Source organism: Homarus americanus, unplaced genomic scaffold (genome assembly GCF_018991925.1).
Source record: "Homarus americanus isolate GMGI-L3 unplaced genomic scaffold, GMGI_Hamer_2.0 scaffold57980, whole genome shotgun sequence".
Lineage (NCBI taxonomy): Eukaryota > Metazoa > Arthropoda > Malacostraca > Decapoda > Nephropidae > Homarus > Homarus americanus.
In genome coordinates, this window is record NW_024716703.1 from 14,085,007 (window position 1) to 14,104,518 (window position 19,512).

Consider the following 19,512-nt stretch of genomic DNA (forward strand, 5'->3'; position numbering starts at 1 on the left):
CATGCCATATTTATGTACAGTAAGACCTTGTATTTCACGAGTAATATAGACTGGAAAAATTGCGCCAAATTCAAATACTGTACATAAACTAATGGGAAAAATAACAGACTGGCCACACTACACCAACCTCTGATTTTCCCATTTATAACCTCCAAATGATACAAATTCTGCCTTTATTGACCTGATTGTGCTTTCTGGAAACTAGTTTTTAGGCCTACCTCAAATAACTTAATTACACGCTGCTTATCCTGCATCGAGTACCTGGCAAACTTAACTCCATTATGATAGTCCCGCTTCTCCTTTTCCTTATTTTACCGCTTAGGTGGGCCTATCCCACCCCCCACCAGCAGGACCCCCAGTAGAGGTATAGAGGCCATTATCTTAACTCGACAGGTGGTAGCACCGCCCAAAAAAGCACACAATAGCAGCCCGGGCAGTCGCTAGGATGGCACGGGCTACAACGCAATAGTTGCGTTCTTGTAAACCTCTTTTACATTCACCACCGGCAATTCAATCACCAGAACGCTTCTTGGAAACATTCTTCTTACCTTGTCTTTCCATATTCAAGGCTAACACAACAAAATTGGAGAAAACAGCGAAAACCGGAGCAATCAACAGAAACCGCACCGGTGTAAACCACTATTAGTCCTCGCTGCAAAACATTCTGCTAAATTTGCAAAAAAAGAACAAAATTTACAGAGTACCTCTCAAAAAACACTTCACAAACAAAAGACACGAATCAATTGAACATGTGATGTCGAACGTGAACTGTAAACTTTGCATAATTCCGCGCCGCGCTTAAAACATTGAGGATGGAATCGCGCTATAGCCAACATTCGTTTGCAAAAGTTCGCGTTTTACAAACAGCGTTCCCCTATTCGTCAATCGCGTTACAACTAATTCGCGTTGACAAAACTAGAGTTGTGGCAGATGTAATAGGCCCCTGTCTCATCAACAGAACGTATTATATAAATGGGTCAATACATCTGATATTATATTCAGATTCACCACCCTGTAACTTTCCACTGTCTATGAGTAAGACATGAGATGGACAAGTGAGCGGGCAACTCACCCAAGAGGGCAAGACCCATAGCTCAGCATTTCTGTAAGCACGCACTGCGATGCCCTTAAGCTTCAGTAGCTCACCTCAACTCATATCGTAAGGACGTGACCTAACGTTTATTATACATAAACGCCGTCCCCTTCTCATTCACTCCTAGACAGTGAGACTTACGGTTGATATACACTCAGGAATTATATCTACAACCTTTTATAATAAAACAAAGGAACTACAGTTTGGGTTTCGTTACTTAAAACCCAAATATAAATATGTGTGAACGGACTGGTTAACTGGACAAGCAGCCGATTCACAGATACGACTAACTGGTATGAGGGCTGTGACGTCATTCAAGACGGTGGCCAGCATTCAGTTTGCTGGATCTTGCATTCAGCTGGCTGGACCTCACGAAATTCACGATATTTTACGCCAAATATAAGACTTGGTTACATTAGGTAGTGTTCGCGAAATTCAAAAACGCAAAATGAAATCGCGCCAAATATGAGATATTACTGTACTACTGTATATTATATTCACCCATTTTGTATTCACCACAAACCTAAATACAGCTACTCCTCGACTTACCACATACTCGACCTACGACCACCCACACTTATGACCTGCCTCAGTCGGTACGACCACCAGCACATACGACCGCCGCACTTACAACCTGCCTCAGTCGGTACGACCACCAGCACATACGACTCCCGCAGTCGGCACCAATATTTTTTTTCAAATGACACACTTATTTTCTAGACAGAAACGTTTCCGTCCTGTAAGAGAGTCGCGTGGGATGGGTCGCGCCACCTCGTGGCTACAGCACCCACGCCACAAAGCGCTTAGTTGGTGTTTGGCTGTCATTGTTCTCACAACTGATCGCGCTGTGTACTGACATTATTTTCGTATCTAATTCACTTTAGAATGACTGGAAAGCGTAGAAGTGAGAGTGCTGGTGGTGCTCAGAAGAAAAGGAGACAGTCAATTACTTTTGAGACGAAAATGAAGATGATAATGCAGTATGAAAATGGAAAAACAGTAGCAATCATTTCATGCGACCTAGGCTTCTCGCACTCGACCAAATCTACTATTTTGAAGGACAAGGAACGTATTCCTGGGGTAGTGAAAGGATCAGCACCTATAAAGGGGAACTATAATAACGAAGAAAAGACAAGGTCCTATTCGTGAGATGGAAAAATTACTTGTGATATGGATGGAAGACCAGATACAAAAGCGTGGATCCTAAAGCCTTCTAACCCTACAGGCTAAGGCAAGAAGCCTTTTCGAAAGCCTGAAGGAGCATGCAGATGAGTGCGACCAAACCTTCACAGCAAGTCATGGGTGGTTCCAAAGGTTTAAGAACTGCTACAGTTTACATAGTGTAAAGGTGAGTGGAGAGGCAGCAAGTGCTGATGTTGGTGCTGCCAAAGCTTTTAAGGAGGAGCTAGAACGCGTCATCGTGGAGGGAAATTATTTGCCTGAGCAAATACTCAATATGGATGAAACTGGCTTATTATGTAAGCACATGCCAGAATGGACATACATCCACATAGAGGCGAAAACAATGCCGGGATTCAAGGCATTCAAGGACCAAATTACACTTCTGTTGGGGGGAATGTAGCTGGTTTCAAGATAAAGCCCTTCATGATATATCATTCAGAGAACCCAAGGGCTTTTAAGCATGTCAGCAAGCACACACTGCCAGTGTTTTATCGAAGTAACAAGAAAGCATGGATGACCCTAGTACTGTTTGAGGATCAGTTCATGACTTGTTTCATTCCACGAGCCAAGGAGTATTGTCTGCAACAAGGGATTGCATTCAAGATTTTGTTAATTTTGGATAATGCTACGGGGCACCCACCACACCTGGACGACATGCACCCTGATGTTAAGGTAGTCTACATTCCACCTAACATTACCTCTATCATCTAACCCATGGATCAAGGTGCTATTGCTGCTTTTAAAGTGTATTATTTACGTACGATCTTCGCTCAGGCTGTTGCTGCTACTGAAGGTGAGAAAATGCTCAGAGAGTTTTGGAAGACTACAACATTTTGAAATGTATAAAGAACATAGCTGCAGCATGGGATGAGGTTACAGGTCAGTGCATGAATGGAATATGGAAGAAAGTCCTGAAAAGATATGTGAACAGTTTCAGAGGATTTAATGAAGATGAAGTAAATTTCTGAGATTAGTAACAAGATAGTGGAGTTGGGGAAACAGCTTGAGTTAGAAATTGATAATGAAGATGTTGAGCAGTTGGTTGAAAGTGTAGCAGCAGAGCTAAGTAACGAGGATCTTATTGAACTGGAAGCAGAGAAAAATGCAGAGGAAGAAGAGAGTCTAAATGTAGAAGAACCTGCACCCCCAAAAATTTTACAGAGAAGCAAATGGCTGAGGCATTTGCTACAATTAATAAGGGGATGCAAATGTTTGACGGAATGGATCAAAATGTTGAGCGTTTTGCCAAAGTTGACAGAATGATCCAAGATGCACTTGCTTGCTACAGGGAAATTTATAATGAAAAGAAAAAGCAAACTGTGCAGTCTAAATTGGACACATATTTTAAGAAGTCCCCCATTGCTGTCTCCTCACACCCCACCAGTGCTGCCTCTCCACTCCCTAATGATGATCCAATCCCTTCAACCAGCAAGTTTCCCCTGTATATTAACCTGTCTGAAGAAAGCAACATTGATGACCCACCCAGTCCTGTCTCCTCCTCTGCTTCATCCACTTAATGTAGTCTCCATGTATAATTAGAAAATTATGGGGGCCCCGTGTGCATTCAGCTGACGACATTAAAGGTAAGTGCACAGTAACACCGTATCCATTCTTCATTATTGATTACTTTTACTGTACTGTATTTCATTTTAGATTTTCTATGAAATATTTTTTGCATTTTCGACTTGAGACCATTTCGACTTATGACCTGGATTTGGGTCCCTAACCCCATCATAAGTCGGGGAGCAGCTGTACAGTACAGTAATGTAGCAGTGTATATGGTACTTAGAAAACTTCCCTGACACACTGACTGTAAACAAGGTCACTCGAGGTTTCACGCCCATTAAATTATCATTGAGAGAGTATGGATGGGGGTACATTTGGTCAATACCTGTGTTCATCTTTCACCCATTCCTCTTCTAGTGTTTCTGACTATCCTAAATATGTTATTATTTTAATTACGAATTGACATTTAAGAGTAACATCTTTTGTGCAAATGCTTAGTTTTTTATATATTTACTCTCAACCATTAGGTTAGGTTAGACAGTATCTGCCGTTGTCGGTGTGTTGTCGTCTGCTGTTTACAACCAACGTGCTCAGTCTGGGCGTTCACTCACCACCACAAAAAACATAAAATTTTACACCATGACACTTTAAGAATGTTGCTTTTATGGTACCAGATATCAAAGTAAGTATTCTGTTTAATATGGCAGGGGTCTGGGGGCGAAGCCCCCTTCTAGGAAGATAGGTAAGGTGTGGTAGACTTTCTAGAAAAAAAGGCTCATTTACACAAGAAATGAAGGTCATATTTGACTAAAACACACACAAATAAACCAGAAAAACAGTAATTTCTCATCAAAAAATGGAACGGGCCAAAAACTTTATACTGTAATTACCATAGATTTTACCAAGACCACAACTATCAATTATACATTAGGAGTTTGTATATTATAATTTTTGCCATCCAGCAAATTTTAGGATTTCAAGTTACCACCATCCGAGAGAGCTCCAGGACCAAAACAATAATTTTACCATAGGGGTTTTCTTGTTGAACTCGTATCAGTTTCATTTGGATTGGGTAGTGTGATTAGATTAGGTTATTATTCTACCCTGTTCAATGCAGACATGCCACATACAGGATGGTCTCCCTCTGGCAGTTGACTGTAGATGTGCCATATGGAATAGGATTCCGTTATATGTCAAAAGTACTGCACTGATGGTACACTCAAAATTCAGACCAGCCACACTAAAAGGGTTACAAACTGTTACAGTTGTTCTACTTGATCTTGATGATGCAAACATGTAATTAGATCCCAATTATCAAAAGTTTAATACAGCTATCCAAGTCAAAACCTGGATGCTCAAAACAAACTGTTTATTAATTCTGAATATCTGAAGTCAGGTCTGAGTTCAGGCATTTTCCTCCATCAATTTCTAGACAACTCATAAATAAATTTCCCGACACTAATATCCCACTCGTAACTAAAAGATGGAAATTATTTATCACTTCACAGCCGCTAATTTGTCATAGAAAATGAAATTAAAAATGCCACAATTTCACTGTTTTACCGTGGACACTGCCATAGTTATGGCAAATGATTTAAAAAGTGGCTATTTCTAAATTAAACCTAACCTATAGTACCCTTAGTTGATAAGAAAAACAAGCGGTAGAACTTACTATTACAACTTGTATATGGTGTAATTTGACGTATTTTGTGGACGTGAGAGCAGCGAACTAATCCGTGTGGCTTATATACATACACTCGCGACTGGCGTCGATTGGCTATGTACTGCCACATCACGCCAAGAAAGAGATTACTGTACTACTGGTTAGTGTGCGCCAGACAAATTAGTGCATGCCTAGTCACTCAATTAGGTCAATTTATAGTAGTACAAACTCTGTTAGAAAGTCAAAACTATGTTTTTCTAGTATTTTTTGATTGGTTCTGACCTTGATTTCCGTTGGAAAATGCCTGTTTTTTAAGTTATTGCCCCCTTCTACCCCCAACAAGATAGGGGATCCTATTAGGAACCCAGGGTTTTGGGTGGGGGAGAGAGAAAATAATTTTCCGACAAAATCATGGCCAACTGAATACAAAACAAACCAAAAAACACCACAAAAACATAAACCAAACCTTTTTTGGGATGACCTAACCTGACCTAACCTAACTCAATCAATGACGGTGTAAGAACACCAACGTCTCTTCTTTGTCTTGGGAATAAAGAACGAGTTACTACAATGCCAGCTCTGTTGGTCTTGACGATATTTACACTCCTTAGTACAATTAGGACACTTTACTGAGATCGGGAGAACACCACGAGATCTAGAAAATGCTATAGCTTGTTCGTTTTTTTTTCCCAAAATGCGCAATTAACTCCATATAATTGAAGTGACACCCATCACACACCTCCATGGTCAGAAATTTGAATTTCAAACCATGAGACCAAAAATCACAATCGAATCTAATTGGGCAAAAAATACCGTGAATTCTAAAAGCAGAAACCACAATTCATTTTAAATGATGGCAAAAAAAAAATGCCTTTGATTGGCCATGTGACGTGTATGGTAACGCATGCGCAAAATGATTTATGAAGGGAACATTAATGGAATTACATAGAGAAAGATTTGGCATGTGCGATCTCCGTTATTATTTTCCTTTCCCGACGGTAATGTAATAGACGAAAATTATCTTAAAATTATACGTTTTTTTCGAATATGATAATAGATTTGGGGTAGGAGTGTTGTGTGAACTGCTATAAAATATACCCCAATTACCTACCAAACGAAGCAATTTCCATAGAAACGATTATTATATCAGAACTCACTGATTGAAATTTAGTAAGAATATAAACATCAAAACAAATAACTCGTCGGCTGTGAACTCCTCACTACAGTATTAGCCCCAAAAACGGTAAAGGTGTAGTTTAGGGCTAACACCAGAAGGAGTTTGTTGATTTCTTTATATTTATTGTACTTATTGTTTTGATGATTTTAAGTACGGTACATTAAAAGAAACAACAACTTTCTAGTATAATTTTAAGTATTTTTTTTTTTTTATTTACTCTATCCTGCTTCACAATTCTCCTCCCGGCAACACTTTTGTTGTTTACCTCGCTGAATCCCTCTTCAAGAGCCGTTTCCTAAATGATGGTGGATGTTTCCACGAATTCCTCCTCGCCATTGCTTATGTATATCAACCTCAATATTAAGGTAAGTTGTTTAACACAAATATTAAAACGATAATGCAAAGAACCTAATAAAACCTGACCTAACATACCCATTCTATGGGTATGTTAGGTCAGGTTCTATTAGGTTCTATGTATTGTCGTTTCCATTTCTGTGTTTATTAACATGCTATTAGTGTAGAAAAAATTTCAATGATGTCTACAAACTCCTTCTGGTGTTAGCCCTAAACTACACCTTTACCCAAAAAACTTCACAGCTTATCGTAAAATAGGTAATTATATATGACTAACCCGTGAGCGAAATTGATTGAAATTATAAAAACGTCGGATTTTTATTGTTATGTTATAGTGGACACTGTTGTAGTTTGTGGAAATATGTTAAAAAATTGATATTTTTAAAATAAACGCTACTTAACATTTATGGGTATGAAGAACAGACCTAACCAACCAAACCAAACAAGCCTACCTAACCTTACCTAACTTCCCCAGTATATTAAACAGAAAGAACTTACTATGATATAGTGAAATTTGAGGAACTTTCTGGACGTGAGATGATACGGCCGCATCGGCGCTTTGCAGTAGTGGCAGGTTAGTCCTACATATTAACCGTAAAATACAATGCAGTTTTGATGAACACGTCCATTTGTGTAACTGAGAAACGTAGTTACAGAAACGTAGTTTAGAAGCTGTTTCAGAACAGACACGATATCAGAACACAGCTACAATTTATACTCATCAGAGAATAATGATTTCAATTTTAACACATGTAAGTGTCACTTGATGATAAAATAACTAACTTTCTAGTTTTTCAACAGACGATAAGAAGTAAAAAAAATCTGACAGGAGCACTTATTCGAGAAACACATCCACCCACCCTGTCACATATTGCCTAATAACCTTACCCAAACAGAGATCCGAGAAAACCCTTTGAAGAAGTCAGCTTCTTCTCGGCCTCAGCCATCAGTTGCATTGCTTTCTGTTCCGCGTCAGCCATTCTGAAGGTGGAAATTCAGCAATACGTTGTAACACCACAAGCCCCAGTTGGAGACAAAAGCTCGTCTGCCTTTCGAGTATAAGTGACTGTCTGATGGTTGGGCCTGCGTTCACATCACTACTCAATTGTATATAATCAAGAATTTATAGGATCAGGTACTCTATATAAGGAGTTAGATTATATAACTTTATTTATTCAAGTCATTTATATAGAGTATTGACTAATCGATTGTATACACCGTATTCCCTCAATAGATGGCAGCACCATCGCCCAGTGACAGCATCTAGCAGAAAGTATATTTTCACTCTACATGAACTTAGTTAAGGTCAAATTCATTATTATGTAAAACATTTTCAAGCAGAAACAATAATATTCACATTGTGCTCATTGTTCTATGATAACATGTCATTATTTTCAAATCAATATAAACAAAAATCAATAAAAACATAAGTACAAATAGGAAACATTTGACCTCCATATGGTGATGGTATCAGAAAGTGGTGCCCACATCTGTACATAAAAGAAAGGCATCTAAAAGCGACTGAACTTAGATAGTTACGATGTATAACAGAATCAACTTACTTTAGTCTACTACAAAATACATTGAGCTAATAAGTACATCACACCATCAAGAATCTTCTGCAGTACACAGTACTGTACTTGATCATCTGTGACTAAAATTTCTTAGATATTTTAAATTCCAAGACCTGAGTATCATTATTCTTATTAAGGTGCACAATTTGCAAAGATGAGACAAATCGAGAAAATTCCAAGAGGGAGAGATGCAATTTTTGACTGCTAGATTGAGAGCGCGAGGTGTGGAAGCTGGGACCTTCCCAGCTAACAATTCATCTTTGTTAAAACGTTATAATTAGAACATTACTGCAAAATTTTTCCATGGGCCAGATATTTCTTTGCAATGGCCAATAACGTTTCATTAAACTTAAGTAAAATGTCACAGCAAAGTTCCAGAAATGTGACGAAAAACTTATGCACACCTCCATGTCTAATATTAACCTAAAGTAACGGTAAGCGAACATAATATTAACCTAAGTGCAACATAAGAACATAAGAATAGAGGAAACTGCAGCGGGCATATTGGCCCATACTGGGCAGTCCTGTGGGGTATGAGATTGTTTGGTTCACACTCAGGATGGGTTGGAGAAAGGAAACTCACAATGTGCTCTCTATATACATGTTGTATTGGATGTACAATGCAGCTTGGTGCTGGGAAGGCAGCATGGTTACAAGCGTGATGTAGAGAGAGCTGGTTGGTGAGGACGCTCAGAGAAGGACAGCTTGTGGGTCGCCATGCTCGCCAGCGGGAGAGAGGACCGCCAGGCAGGCGGAGGAGCGAGGGCCGCCAGGCAGGCGGAGGTGTTGCTGGCTCGTTGGTGTAGGTAGAAAGAGAGAGAGATCACCACGAGGTCAGGTCTTAAATAGCAAGGGTAGGCGTGGCTTAGCAGTTGACCCCCGCTCCGTGGTGTATGGCGGCGCTGGTTGACCTAGACCACGAGGCATACACTGGGGAATTGGTGGGGTCGGCTAGGCAGCGACAAACAGCGTTTGTAGGGGAGAATTCCACTACAATACTCCCCCTTCCCTCCAGGCTGTGTAGGAGACTTGTTGTCTGCAGAGTTGCATAGCACATGTGAGGCAGAACGGGCGGTGCGTGCCTCATGTGAGACAACGGCGATGGCGTGATGAGCCGGTCGCTGGGGACAACTGTCTAGATACACAATATCTGTGGGAGTAGAGAGGGAGAATAAGGGTGTGTGGAGGCGATGAATGTTGTGCTTCCCTCACGGCAGGTACAGAGTCGTCAGATGCGCCTGCTGGGGTGTGTGGGCCTGGGTCAGGAGCAGGGGCTGTGTCAGCAGCAGCGGATGAGGGCTCGTGACAGCAGCTGGGTCCACGACAGCAGCAGGGTGCAGGACATTAGCAGGGAGTACCTGGGGGAGAAAAGAGGGGTGGGTGTGTCCGCACTCAGGAACAGAGGCCGCATCAGGGGCGGCAGGGGTTACTGCTGGGCCGGGGTCGGCGTCTGAGGCAGGACGGGTGTGCTGGGGTCGGTAGGACGTGGTGCTTGGGGGCAGGAAAAGGAGCTGGTGTCTGCTAGGAGAAACAGTGCTGCTCTAGGGAGTCTAACCTGCGGTGTAGAGACAGTAGTTGTAGAGCCGATGAGAGCTGCTTCTGTGTGGATAAGCCAGTCTTCCATGTTGTTTGAAGACTGGGAGCGTGATCAGTTTCTCCTCCATCCTGTGTGAGTGCGAATCTCCGGGAGTCACCAATTGTGGGTTATGAGATTGTTTGGTGTTCACACTCAGGATGGGATGGAGAAAGGAAACTCACGATGTGCTCTCTATATACATGTTGTATTAGATGTACAATGCAGCTTGGTGCTGGGAAGGCAGCATGGTTACAAGCGTGATGTAGAGAGAGCTGGTTGGTGAGGACGCTCAGAGAAGGACAGCTTGTGGGTCGCCATGCTCGCCAGCGGGAGAGAGGACCGCCAGGCAGGCGGAGGAGGAGCGAGGACCGCCAGGCAGGAGGAGGTGTTGCTGGCTGGTTGGTGTAGGTAGAAAAAGAGACAGATCACCACGAGGTCAGGTCTTAAATAGCGGGGGTAGGCGTGGCTTAGCAGTTGACCCCCGCTCCGTGGTGTATGGCGGCGCTGGTTGACCTAGACCACGAGGCATACACTGGGGAATTGGTGGGGTCGGCTAGGCAGCGACAAACAGCGTTTGTAGGGGAGAATTCCACTACAATACTCCCCCTTCCCTCCAGGCTGTGTAGGAGACTTGTTGTCTGCAGAGTTGCATAGCACATGTGAGGCAGAACGGGCGGTGCGTGCCTCATGTGAGACAACGGCGATGGCGTGGATGAGCCGGTCGCTGGGGACAACTGTCTAGATACACAATATCTGTGGGAGTAGAGAGGGAGAATAAGGGTGTGTGGAGGCGATGAATTTTGTGCTTCCCTCACGGCAGGTACCGAGTCGTCAGATGCGCCTGCTGGGGTGTGTGGGCCTGGGTCAGGAGCAGGGGCTGCGTCAGCAGAAACGGATGAGGGCTCGTGACAGCAGCTGGGTCCACGACAGCAGCAGGGTGCAGGACATTAGCAGGGAGTACCTGGGGGAGAAAAGAGGGGTGTGTGTGTCCGCACTCAGGAACAGAGGCCGCATCAAGGGCGGCAGGGGTTACTGCTGGGCCGGGGTCGGCGTCTGAGGCAGGACGGGTGTGCTGGGGTCGGTAGGACGTGGTGCTTAGGGCAGGAAGAGGAGCTGGTGTCTGCTTAGAGTAGCAGAGCTGCTCTAGGGTGTCTAACCTGCGGTGTAGAGACAGTAGCTGTAGAGCCGATGAGAGCTGCTCCTGGGTGGATAAGCCAGTCTTCCATGTTGCTTGAAGACTGGGAGCGTGATCAGTTTCTCCTCCATCCTGTGTGAGTGCGAATCTCCGGGAGTCACCATTTGTGGGGTATGAGATGTTTGGGTTCACGACAGCAGCAGGGTGCAGGACATTAGCAGGGAGTACCTGGGGGAGAAAAGAGTGGTGTGTGTGTCCGCACTCAGGAACAGAGGCCGCATCAGGGGCGGCAGGGGTTACTGCTGGGCCGGGGTCGGCGTCTGAGGCAGGACGGGTGTGCTGGGGTCGGTAGGACGTGGTGCTTGGGGGCAGGAAAAGGAGCTGGTGTCTGCTAGGAGAAACAGTGCTGCTCTAGGGTGTCTAACCTGCGGTGTAGAGACAGTAGTTGTAGAGCCGATGAGAGCTGCTTCTGGGTGGATAAGCCAGTCTTCCATGTTGCTTGAAGACTGGGAGCGTGATCAGTTTCTCCTCCATCCTGTGTGAGTGCGAATCTCCGGGAGTCACCATTTGTGGGGTATGAGATTGTTTGGTGTTCACACTCAGGATGGGATGGAGAAAGGAAACTCACAATGTGCTCTCTATATACATGTTGTATTGGATGTACAATGCAGCTTGGTGCTGGGAAGGCAGCATGGTTACAAGCGTGATGTAGAGAGAGCTGGTTGGTGAGGACGCTCAGAGAAGGACAGCTTGTGGGTCGCCATGCTCGCCAGCGGGAGAGAGGACCGCCAGGCAGGCGGAGGAGGAGCGAGGACCGCCAGGCAGGAGGAGGTGTTGCTGGCTGGTTGGTGTTGGTAGAAAGAGAGACAGATCACCACGAGGTCAGGTCTTAAATAGCGGGGGTAGGCGTGGCTTAGCAGTTGACCCCCGCTCCGTGGTGTATGGCGGCGCTGGTTGACCTAGACCACGAGGCATACACTGGGGAATTGGTGGGGTCGGCTAGGCAGCGACAAACAGCGTTTGTAGGGGAGAATTCCACTACAGTCCCATTTACACCCAGCCCCTATTGCTCATATATTCATCAATCCTAAGTTTGAAGCTATCCAGCGTATTCGAGTTAATGATGATATTTGGTAACTTGTTCCAGTCATCCACTACTCTATTTCCAAACCAATGTTTACCTATTTCGCGCCTAAATCTAAATTTGTCTAATTTAAAATCGTTGTTACGAGTTCGTTCCGGGTTGGAAATTTTGAGTATCTTTGTAATGTCCCCTTTGTTTAGCCCTGACTTCCATTTATGCACCCGATCATGTCGCCCCTCACTCTACAGTACGTCTCTCGAGGGAGTGCAAATTAAGATGCTTTAACCTGTCTGTGTACTCAAGGTTCCTAATGCCCGGGATTAGTCTTTTCATTCTTCTCTGAATTCTTTCCAAGGATTCTATATCCATTCTGTAATACGGTGACCAGAATTGAACTGCGTAATCCAAGTGAGGTCTCACAAGCACAAGATACAGTATAGTTTTAAGATGACCTCGCTAGTCTTGTAACTAAAACTCCTTTGTATGAACCCAAGTACTTTATTAGCTTTGTTTCGAGCAAATACACATTGTTTATTCGGCTTAAGATTCCTACTTATCATTACTCCTAAATCTCTCTCGCAGTCGGATTTCTCAATAACATTGTTGTTCATCTGGTATCTGGTTTCCCTGTTTACATCTCCTATACTGAGTACTTTACATTTGTCCACGTTGAATTTCATCTGCTATTTTTCAGACCATTCGAAAAATTTGTTTAGATCTTCCTGTAGTTTTGTGGAGTCCTCGTCAGATTTAATTACACGTCCTATTTTAGTGTCATCAGCAAATTTATTTATGTTGCTGTCTACACCGATATCTATGTCGTTTATGTATATAATAAATAATAATGGTCCAAATACTGAGCCTTGTGGAACTCCACTAGTGACGTTGCTCCAATGGGATTTAGTGCCGTTAATGCTCACTCGATGTTTTCTGTCCTGTAGCCACGCCCTAATCCATTTTAGAATATCTCCTTTAATGCCATGAGCCGCCACTTTTCTTATTAGTCTTTCGTGGAGGACTCTGTCGAAGGCTTTGCTAAAGTCGAGATATACCACATCATAATTGTGCCCCTCGTCCACTGATTCGAAAACTGATGAAAAGAATGTTAATAGATTAGTTATACATGAACGCCCGCTTGTGAAGCCATGTTGGGAATCATTGATCAACTTTTGCTTCTCCAGGTGATTTCGAATAGATTTTGAAATGATTGCTTCCAGTAATTTACCTACAATTTATGTTAGACTGATTGGACTGTAGTTAGATGATAGTGATCTATCTCCCTTCTTGAAAATCGGTATTACATTCGCTATTCTCCAGGATTCTGGTACAGTACTACACCTGCTTTTAAGGACATGTTAAACAACTTTGCTAAGGGCATACTAAGCTCTTCCTTACATTCCTTTAATACTCTGGCAAATATCTCATCGGGACCTGGTGACTTATTAGGCTTTAGTTTGTCTATTTGCTCACTATCATCATTACTAGTCACTACTATCTCGCTTAATCTATTTTCTCCACTATCTCTGTATAGAGTTGGAGCTTCGGTTATCATGTTTAAATTTTCGGTGGTGAAAACTGTTGAAAAATATTTATTCAGATTATGCCTCATTTCTCCGTCGTTATCAGTTAGCTCGCCTCTATGTGACTATATTGGGCCAATCTTTTCTCGTGTTTTAGTTTGATACATTTGACAGAATCCCTTGGGGTTTGACTTCGCCTCCCTTGCTATCTTCAGCTCATTATTTCTCTTGGCTTTTCTTATCTCTGTCTTAACCCTACCGGCCAATACCTTATAGTAATCTTGGAGGTAAATTCACCACAATTTATTCTCCTACCTATAGCCTTCCTTTGTCCAATAATGTTCTTTAAATAATTATTTATCCATTTAGGGTCATTGTTGTTTGATCTGAGTTTTTTGTATGGTATGTTCTGCCTTTGTTCATTAAGTAACTCATAATTTAAATTGTCGTGGAACTCAGCAACCTCAGATCTCGTTATTAGGTCAATCTCAACCGTCAAGTCTCCAGGTAGGGTGAAGTCGCCCTCTGTGGGTACATTGGGTGAGGTCACCTCATGTGAGGTCATGTAGTTCACCCCCAAGCGTGATACCCCCTTCTCAACTGCCTCTTCAAACTATCAAAGTTTGCCCTTCTGAAATGTGGGACTTTAGTGGAATTTTCCTTACGGCTGTCCTGAAATTCTAACTGGAATCTAATTTCGTTGTGATCGCTGTTTGCAAGTTCTTTCCCTACCTCGACATTACTAATGAGGTTTTCTCTGTTTGACAGAACTAAATCGAGTATATTATTACCCCGGGTGGGTTCGGTTATATGTTGACTTACGAAAGTCCTGGATCGCTTAAAGAAGATCCTCTGATTCTGAGTTACCCGTAAAGTAACACAATCTTACCTTATAACCTTAACCTAACCTTACCTGATATCCACTTAGCTCTGACACGACGTTAACCAATGTTAGCCAATTATACTGTACGGTTACTTCATGGTTAAATACTAGGGTCACTTAAGATTAGGCAGCCCAACTTATTTCACCTGAATATTAAGCACCCCAGTTTATTTCACCGGAAGATTAATCACCCAGCTTATTTCTCGTGAAGATTAGACACCCTAGCTTATATCACCTGAAGATTCGACACCCCGGCTTATTTCACCTGATATGAGGCAACCCAACTTATTTCACCTGAGATTAGGGATCCCAGCTTATTTCACCGGATAGGCACCCTGTAGTGGATACTCTCCCCTACAACTGCTCTCCCGTCTGTGCCTCAGCTAATCAGCAGCGAGTTCCATACCACATCCCTTGTTAAATCAATTATGGACTACCGACCCATCCCATTGAACACCCTTAGTACAACGAGCATTAAAAGGTTACAAACAGTACAAAATATAGCCCTCAGATTTATATATAACATAAAATATACAGACCACATCAATAATGAACAGCTACACAAGAGAGCAAACCTCCTAGCAATCAATGTACAGTAAAAATACACAACAAAGCCGCAAATATTTGGAACAAAGTGACTAAACTCAACACAGAAACTTACCAAAACAGGATAAATAATACAGATAATGAAGATTTCCAAAAACACAGTTGGTTTAAATCAGCCAAAAAGAAAGTAACTGAACCATCTCCTGCCCCAATATACACATAAAACATTAATAGGGAGAATAAAAGATGAGAGTGACCTACCAGTTCCACTAAGAACCTGGCAGGCCTCTCCATACAGTGTACCTTTAGACTAACACAACTAACATTTAACTAAAACATTAGTAAAAAACAAAAATCAAATGTGACTACCCTCCCAGCCACACAAGGATGGGAGGGCTCACTAACTCCATTGCAGTAAAAAAAAAAAGTTATATATATATATATATATATATATATATATATATATATATATATATATATATATATATATATATATATATATATATATATATATATATATATATATATATATATATATATATATATATATAAGGCAAATCACTGTGTGCAAGTGTGATCCAGGTATATATGATAATCAGAAAAGTTTGCCAGGTATTCACATCTTTTAGTGAGTGAAAGATCGTACTCACCCCTAAAGATGTGAATTACACGAAAGCGCTTTGGGAACTTGTGTTTTCTTCTTTCTTGTTATATATATATATATATATATATATATATATATATATATATATATATATATATATATATATATATATATATATATATATATATATATATATATATATATATATATATATTTCATGTAAATCCACAATGAAAACGTGGATAAGATAAATCTTGATAAAATCACACGGGAAAATGGAAACAATGGAGTACCTTAGCTTTCGTCTTTATTCAAGACATCTTCAGAGGCAACTGGATTACATGGACAGAGAGAGGCTTAAATATACAGGGTGACCTAAAAACATGGTCAGGTCATAATGTAACGGGCCGAGTTTCCTCTTTTCAATAATTTACCATACAGATATTATTTTGTTGTTAGTATTCTATTTATTCATATACTTATTTGTTCTGTAGCATTCTTTCCAATGAGGATCCTGTTTTATATACTTATCCTTCTTCAGTTCTTTACACACATACTTACTTTATATATTCTTGCTTATATTCTTATATGTTCTTTATCTCTATATACCTTATATTCTTATATATGTAGCTTGTATGCTTCTCTGCTTATGTTTTCCAAGTCAATGTTCTTTCTTTTCATGTCCTGTCATATATTATGATCTCTTCCATATATTTGGTTCTAGTTATATTCTAAACCATGGATTAACCTGGGAAACCATGTCTTTGTTATTACCACACTTATTATACTTACAATGGTAGCCTGCCACCACCCAGGATTTTTCTAGAATATAACATCTCTTAGTTAACTGTTAGGTAGCGAGCTTCTAGGCACGTGAGTTAGTTATTTTCTGAGAACCAATGTGGGAAAGGATAGAGTGGTGATACTCGTAGACGTAGATTACTAATTCAATATTTATTAACACAGTGATTGGATAAGATGCATCTTAGATTCACTCAGACAAAACAGAACTGCAATTTATTTATTAAGTCATCAAACACTTCAAGAACTTATTACCTCATTAAATACCTCCAAATTCTTATTACTTCAATCGACAATTGTGGTATTGTCACTGCCACATGATAGTCAGTACTGGGTATACACCAGATATCACTGGACCCTCAGGTCTTACCTTACCAAGTAGCAACTTAACTCTTCACTTCTTGGTTATATCATTATACTCTCAGATTATCATTTCATGGTCACTGCCAATGAATACATAGCACACTGGACAACTCCACAATTATCTCAACATACAATACCTCCTGTTAATTCACACGGAACGACATGGCACTTTTAACTCTCATTCAGTGGTTCAATACTTAACCTGGGATACTATATTTCTGCTAGTTATCCCCCAAACAAGATACCATAATACTTAGGCCTATGTAACTGAGGAGTGCCCCAGGGTAATGCTGGTCTCTACAACAAATGAGGATCGCTGTTAGGGGTCGGTTGTAGACCGACACACGCTCAGGGAGTGGGCGCCTGGTTGGCAGGAAACAGACTTCCCAGTTCAGTCCTGTCGAATTAACGGCATCGTCCAACCCGGTTACCGCCCGACGTTAGCCGATGAATATTCAGCTCAACACACTGGAGAGACGTTGAGGAAGTCACGAATGCGTGATTCTCCCTCGCGTAGAGGTATATATGTGCACCTGCTGGGCAGCTTGGGCCTCCATATTCATACCAGAAGGGTCGATCTTACCAACAACATAACTTCTCTATCATTTTGGATCACTGTATACTTAGTTATGAACTCCGGTGTTCTTGATCAGGGTAATTTCCTATGTTTATTCATATAATCTAATCAGAGGTTGAGCTTGCCAGGAAAAGGTGGAATATACACGTCGATAACATTAATTCTGCAAGCTCAGGCCTGAGGCGAACAAGGGGCTATTCACGGGGAGGCGCTAGATCTTGGAGATTATACCAGTTGACAGAATAGTTCAGGAGATTAATGACTTTCTCAAATAGACAACTGACACTAATTAAACTATAAACATCAGATTCTCTGATGTCGGGGCGACAAAATGATATAACTTCAGGCGCGATCAGAAACTCATGGATACCCCCACGGACGACATAAAATACGCCACTCTAGCTGACAAACTCGACACTCACTTATTTGACACGTTCTACTAACGATAAGGACAGTTGAAGCATTCTACCCCACTCACAATGGATCTTGAATGTTCCAACTGTAAACAGACATATCTAAGTTGACTCAAAACAAGGGTGTTCTCTCTCACACTCAAATTCATTTTATAGAGAGGTTGGTTTCAGTAAGTCAGAGAAAATGGGATAACGGAGGACTGAGGTGTCTTGAAGTGATGAGAAAACGGACTCCTCAGATGGAGGACTCAAACGAAAGCCGAGTTACATGTTTTGTGGGCAATTAAGCGTAATATGAATCATTTGATTTTGGCGCTAACTGACGTGTAAGACCGTGGTCATTACAATAATGATGACATCCACTAATCCCCACACCAACACACACGTAGAGGAGCTTAAGAGAAGGGTGGTGACGTGACTAGCCAGGTCAGGTCAGAAAAAAGGGACCCACAAAATAACTATCATACATCTAGATCAAAGGTTTTCAAAGCATTTTTAACCTTGGGCCACTGACAAATAAATTTATGTAACATATTATCAGTTTTGAACTGACCATCACTAAGGTTTATTGATTTTAATTCCTTAATCAAACTAGCTTCAACCAGAAGTCTTTCTGTGACACAAGATGATTTGAATACTTCTAAGCTTTTTTCCCAAGTAATGGGGTGATTATTATTCCTAACATGAACGAACAAGGCACTGCTTTCAGATGCAGTTCTGATATTATACTTATGCTGTTTGATTCTCAGCTGCAGTGTTTTTCCTGTCTGACCTACATATATATATATATATATATATATATATATATATATATATATATATATATATATATATATATATATATATATATATATATATATATATATATATATATATATATATATATATATATATATATATATATATATATATATATATATATATATATATATATATATATATATATATATATATATATATATATATATATATATATATTTATTTATTTATTTATTTATTTTTTTCATTAGCCCAATAAAGCTGCGCGGGACTTCTACATACAATCAACTTGCCTCAACCGCCAGGATTCGTGCCACGGCCACTGGCGGGTTGAGGTGTTGATGTAAAAGAATCGTGCTTCAATGAACTTTAATAATATATCGATCCTCGTGTTTCGAAGCGGGATTTGGTAAAACGTTGCTCTGATCACCTAAGCGGCACGGGTGGTCCCCATTAGAGGTTCACGGCACGATAAGCTCATTGAAAATGAGGCTTTGTGTGAAATATAACAGAGTCTAGGACTGCTTTTAGTGTCCTGGTGGCCCAGAGGTAGCGTTCCCCGGTCACAATTATAAGATCGTGGGCTCTAATCCTGGTGGGGTGAGGTGTTGATTATATGTAGAAATCTGCGTGCCTTATTGAGCTAATGAAATATATATATATATATATATATATATATATATATATATATATATATATATA

At 41.0% G+C, this 19,512-nt stretch overlaps 1 protein-coding gene across 2 annotated transcripts in view; it reads right to left on the reverse strand.

The window, feature by feature from the left end:
* The window catches only part of LOC121858293 (alpha-soluble NSF attachment protein-like), a 58,226-nt gene extending 50,184 nt beyond the window's left edge, over positions 1 to 8,042 (reverse strand). For both annotated transcript variants that reach the window (XM_042354620.1, XM_042354619.1), the window contains exon 1: positions 7,864 to 8,042. In XM_042354620.1, the coding sequence (XP_042210554.1) occupies positions 7,864 to 7,955 (92 nt within the window). In that variant the 5' untranslated portion in view covers positions 7,956 to 8,042. The remainder of the gene's footprint in view (positions 1 to 7,863) is intronic.
* Between the last annotated feature and the right edge of the window lie 11,470 nt (positions 8,043 to 19,512).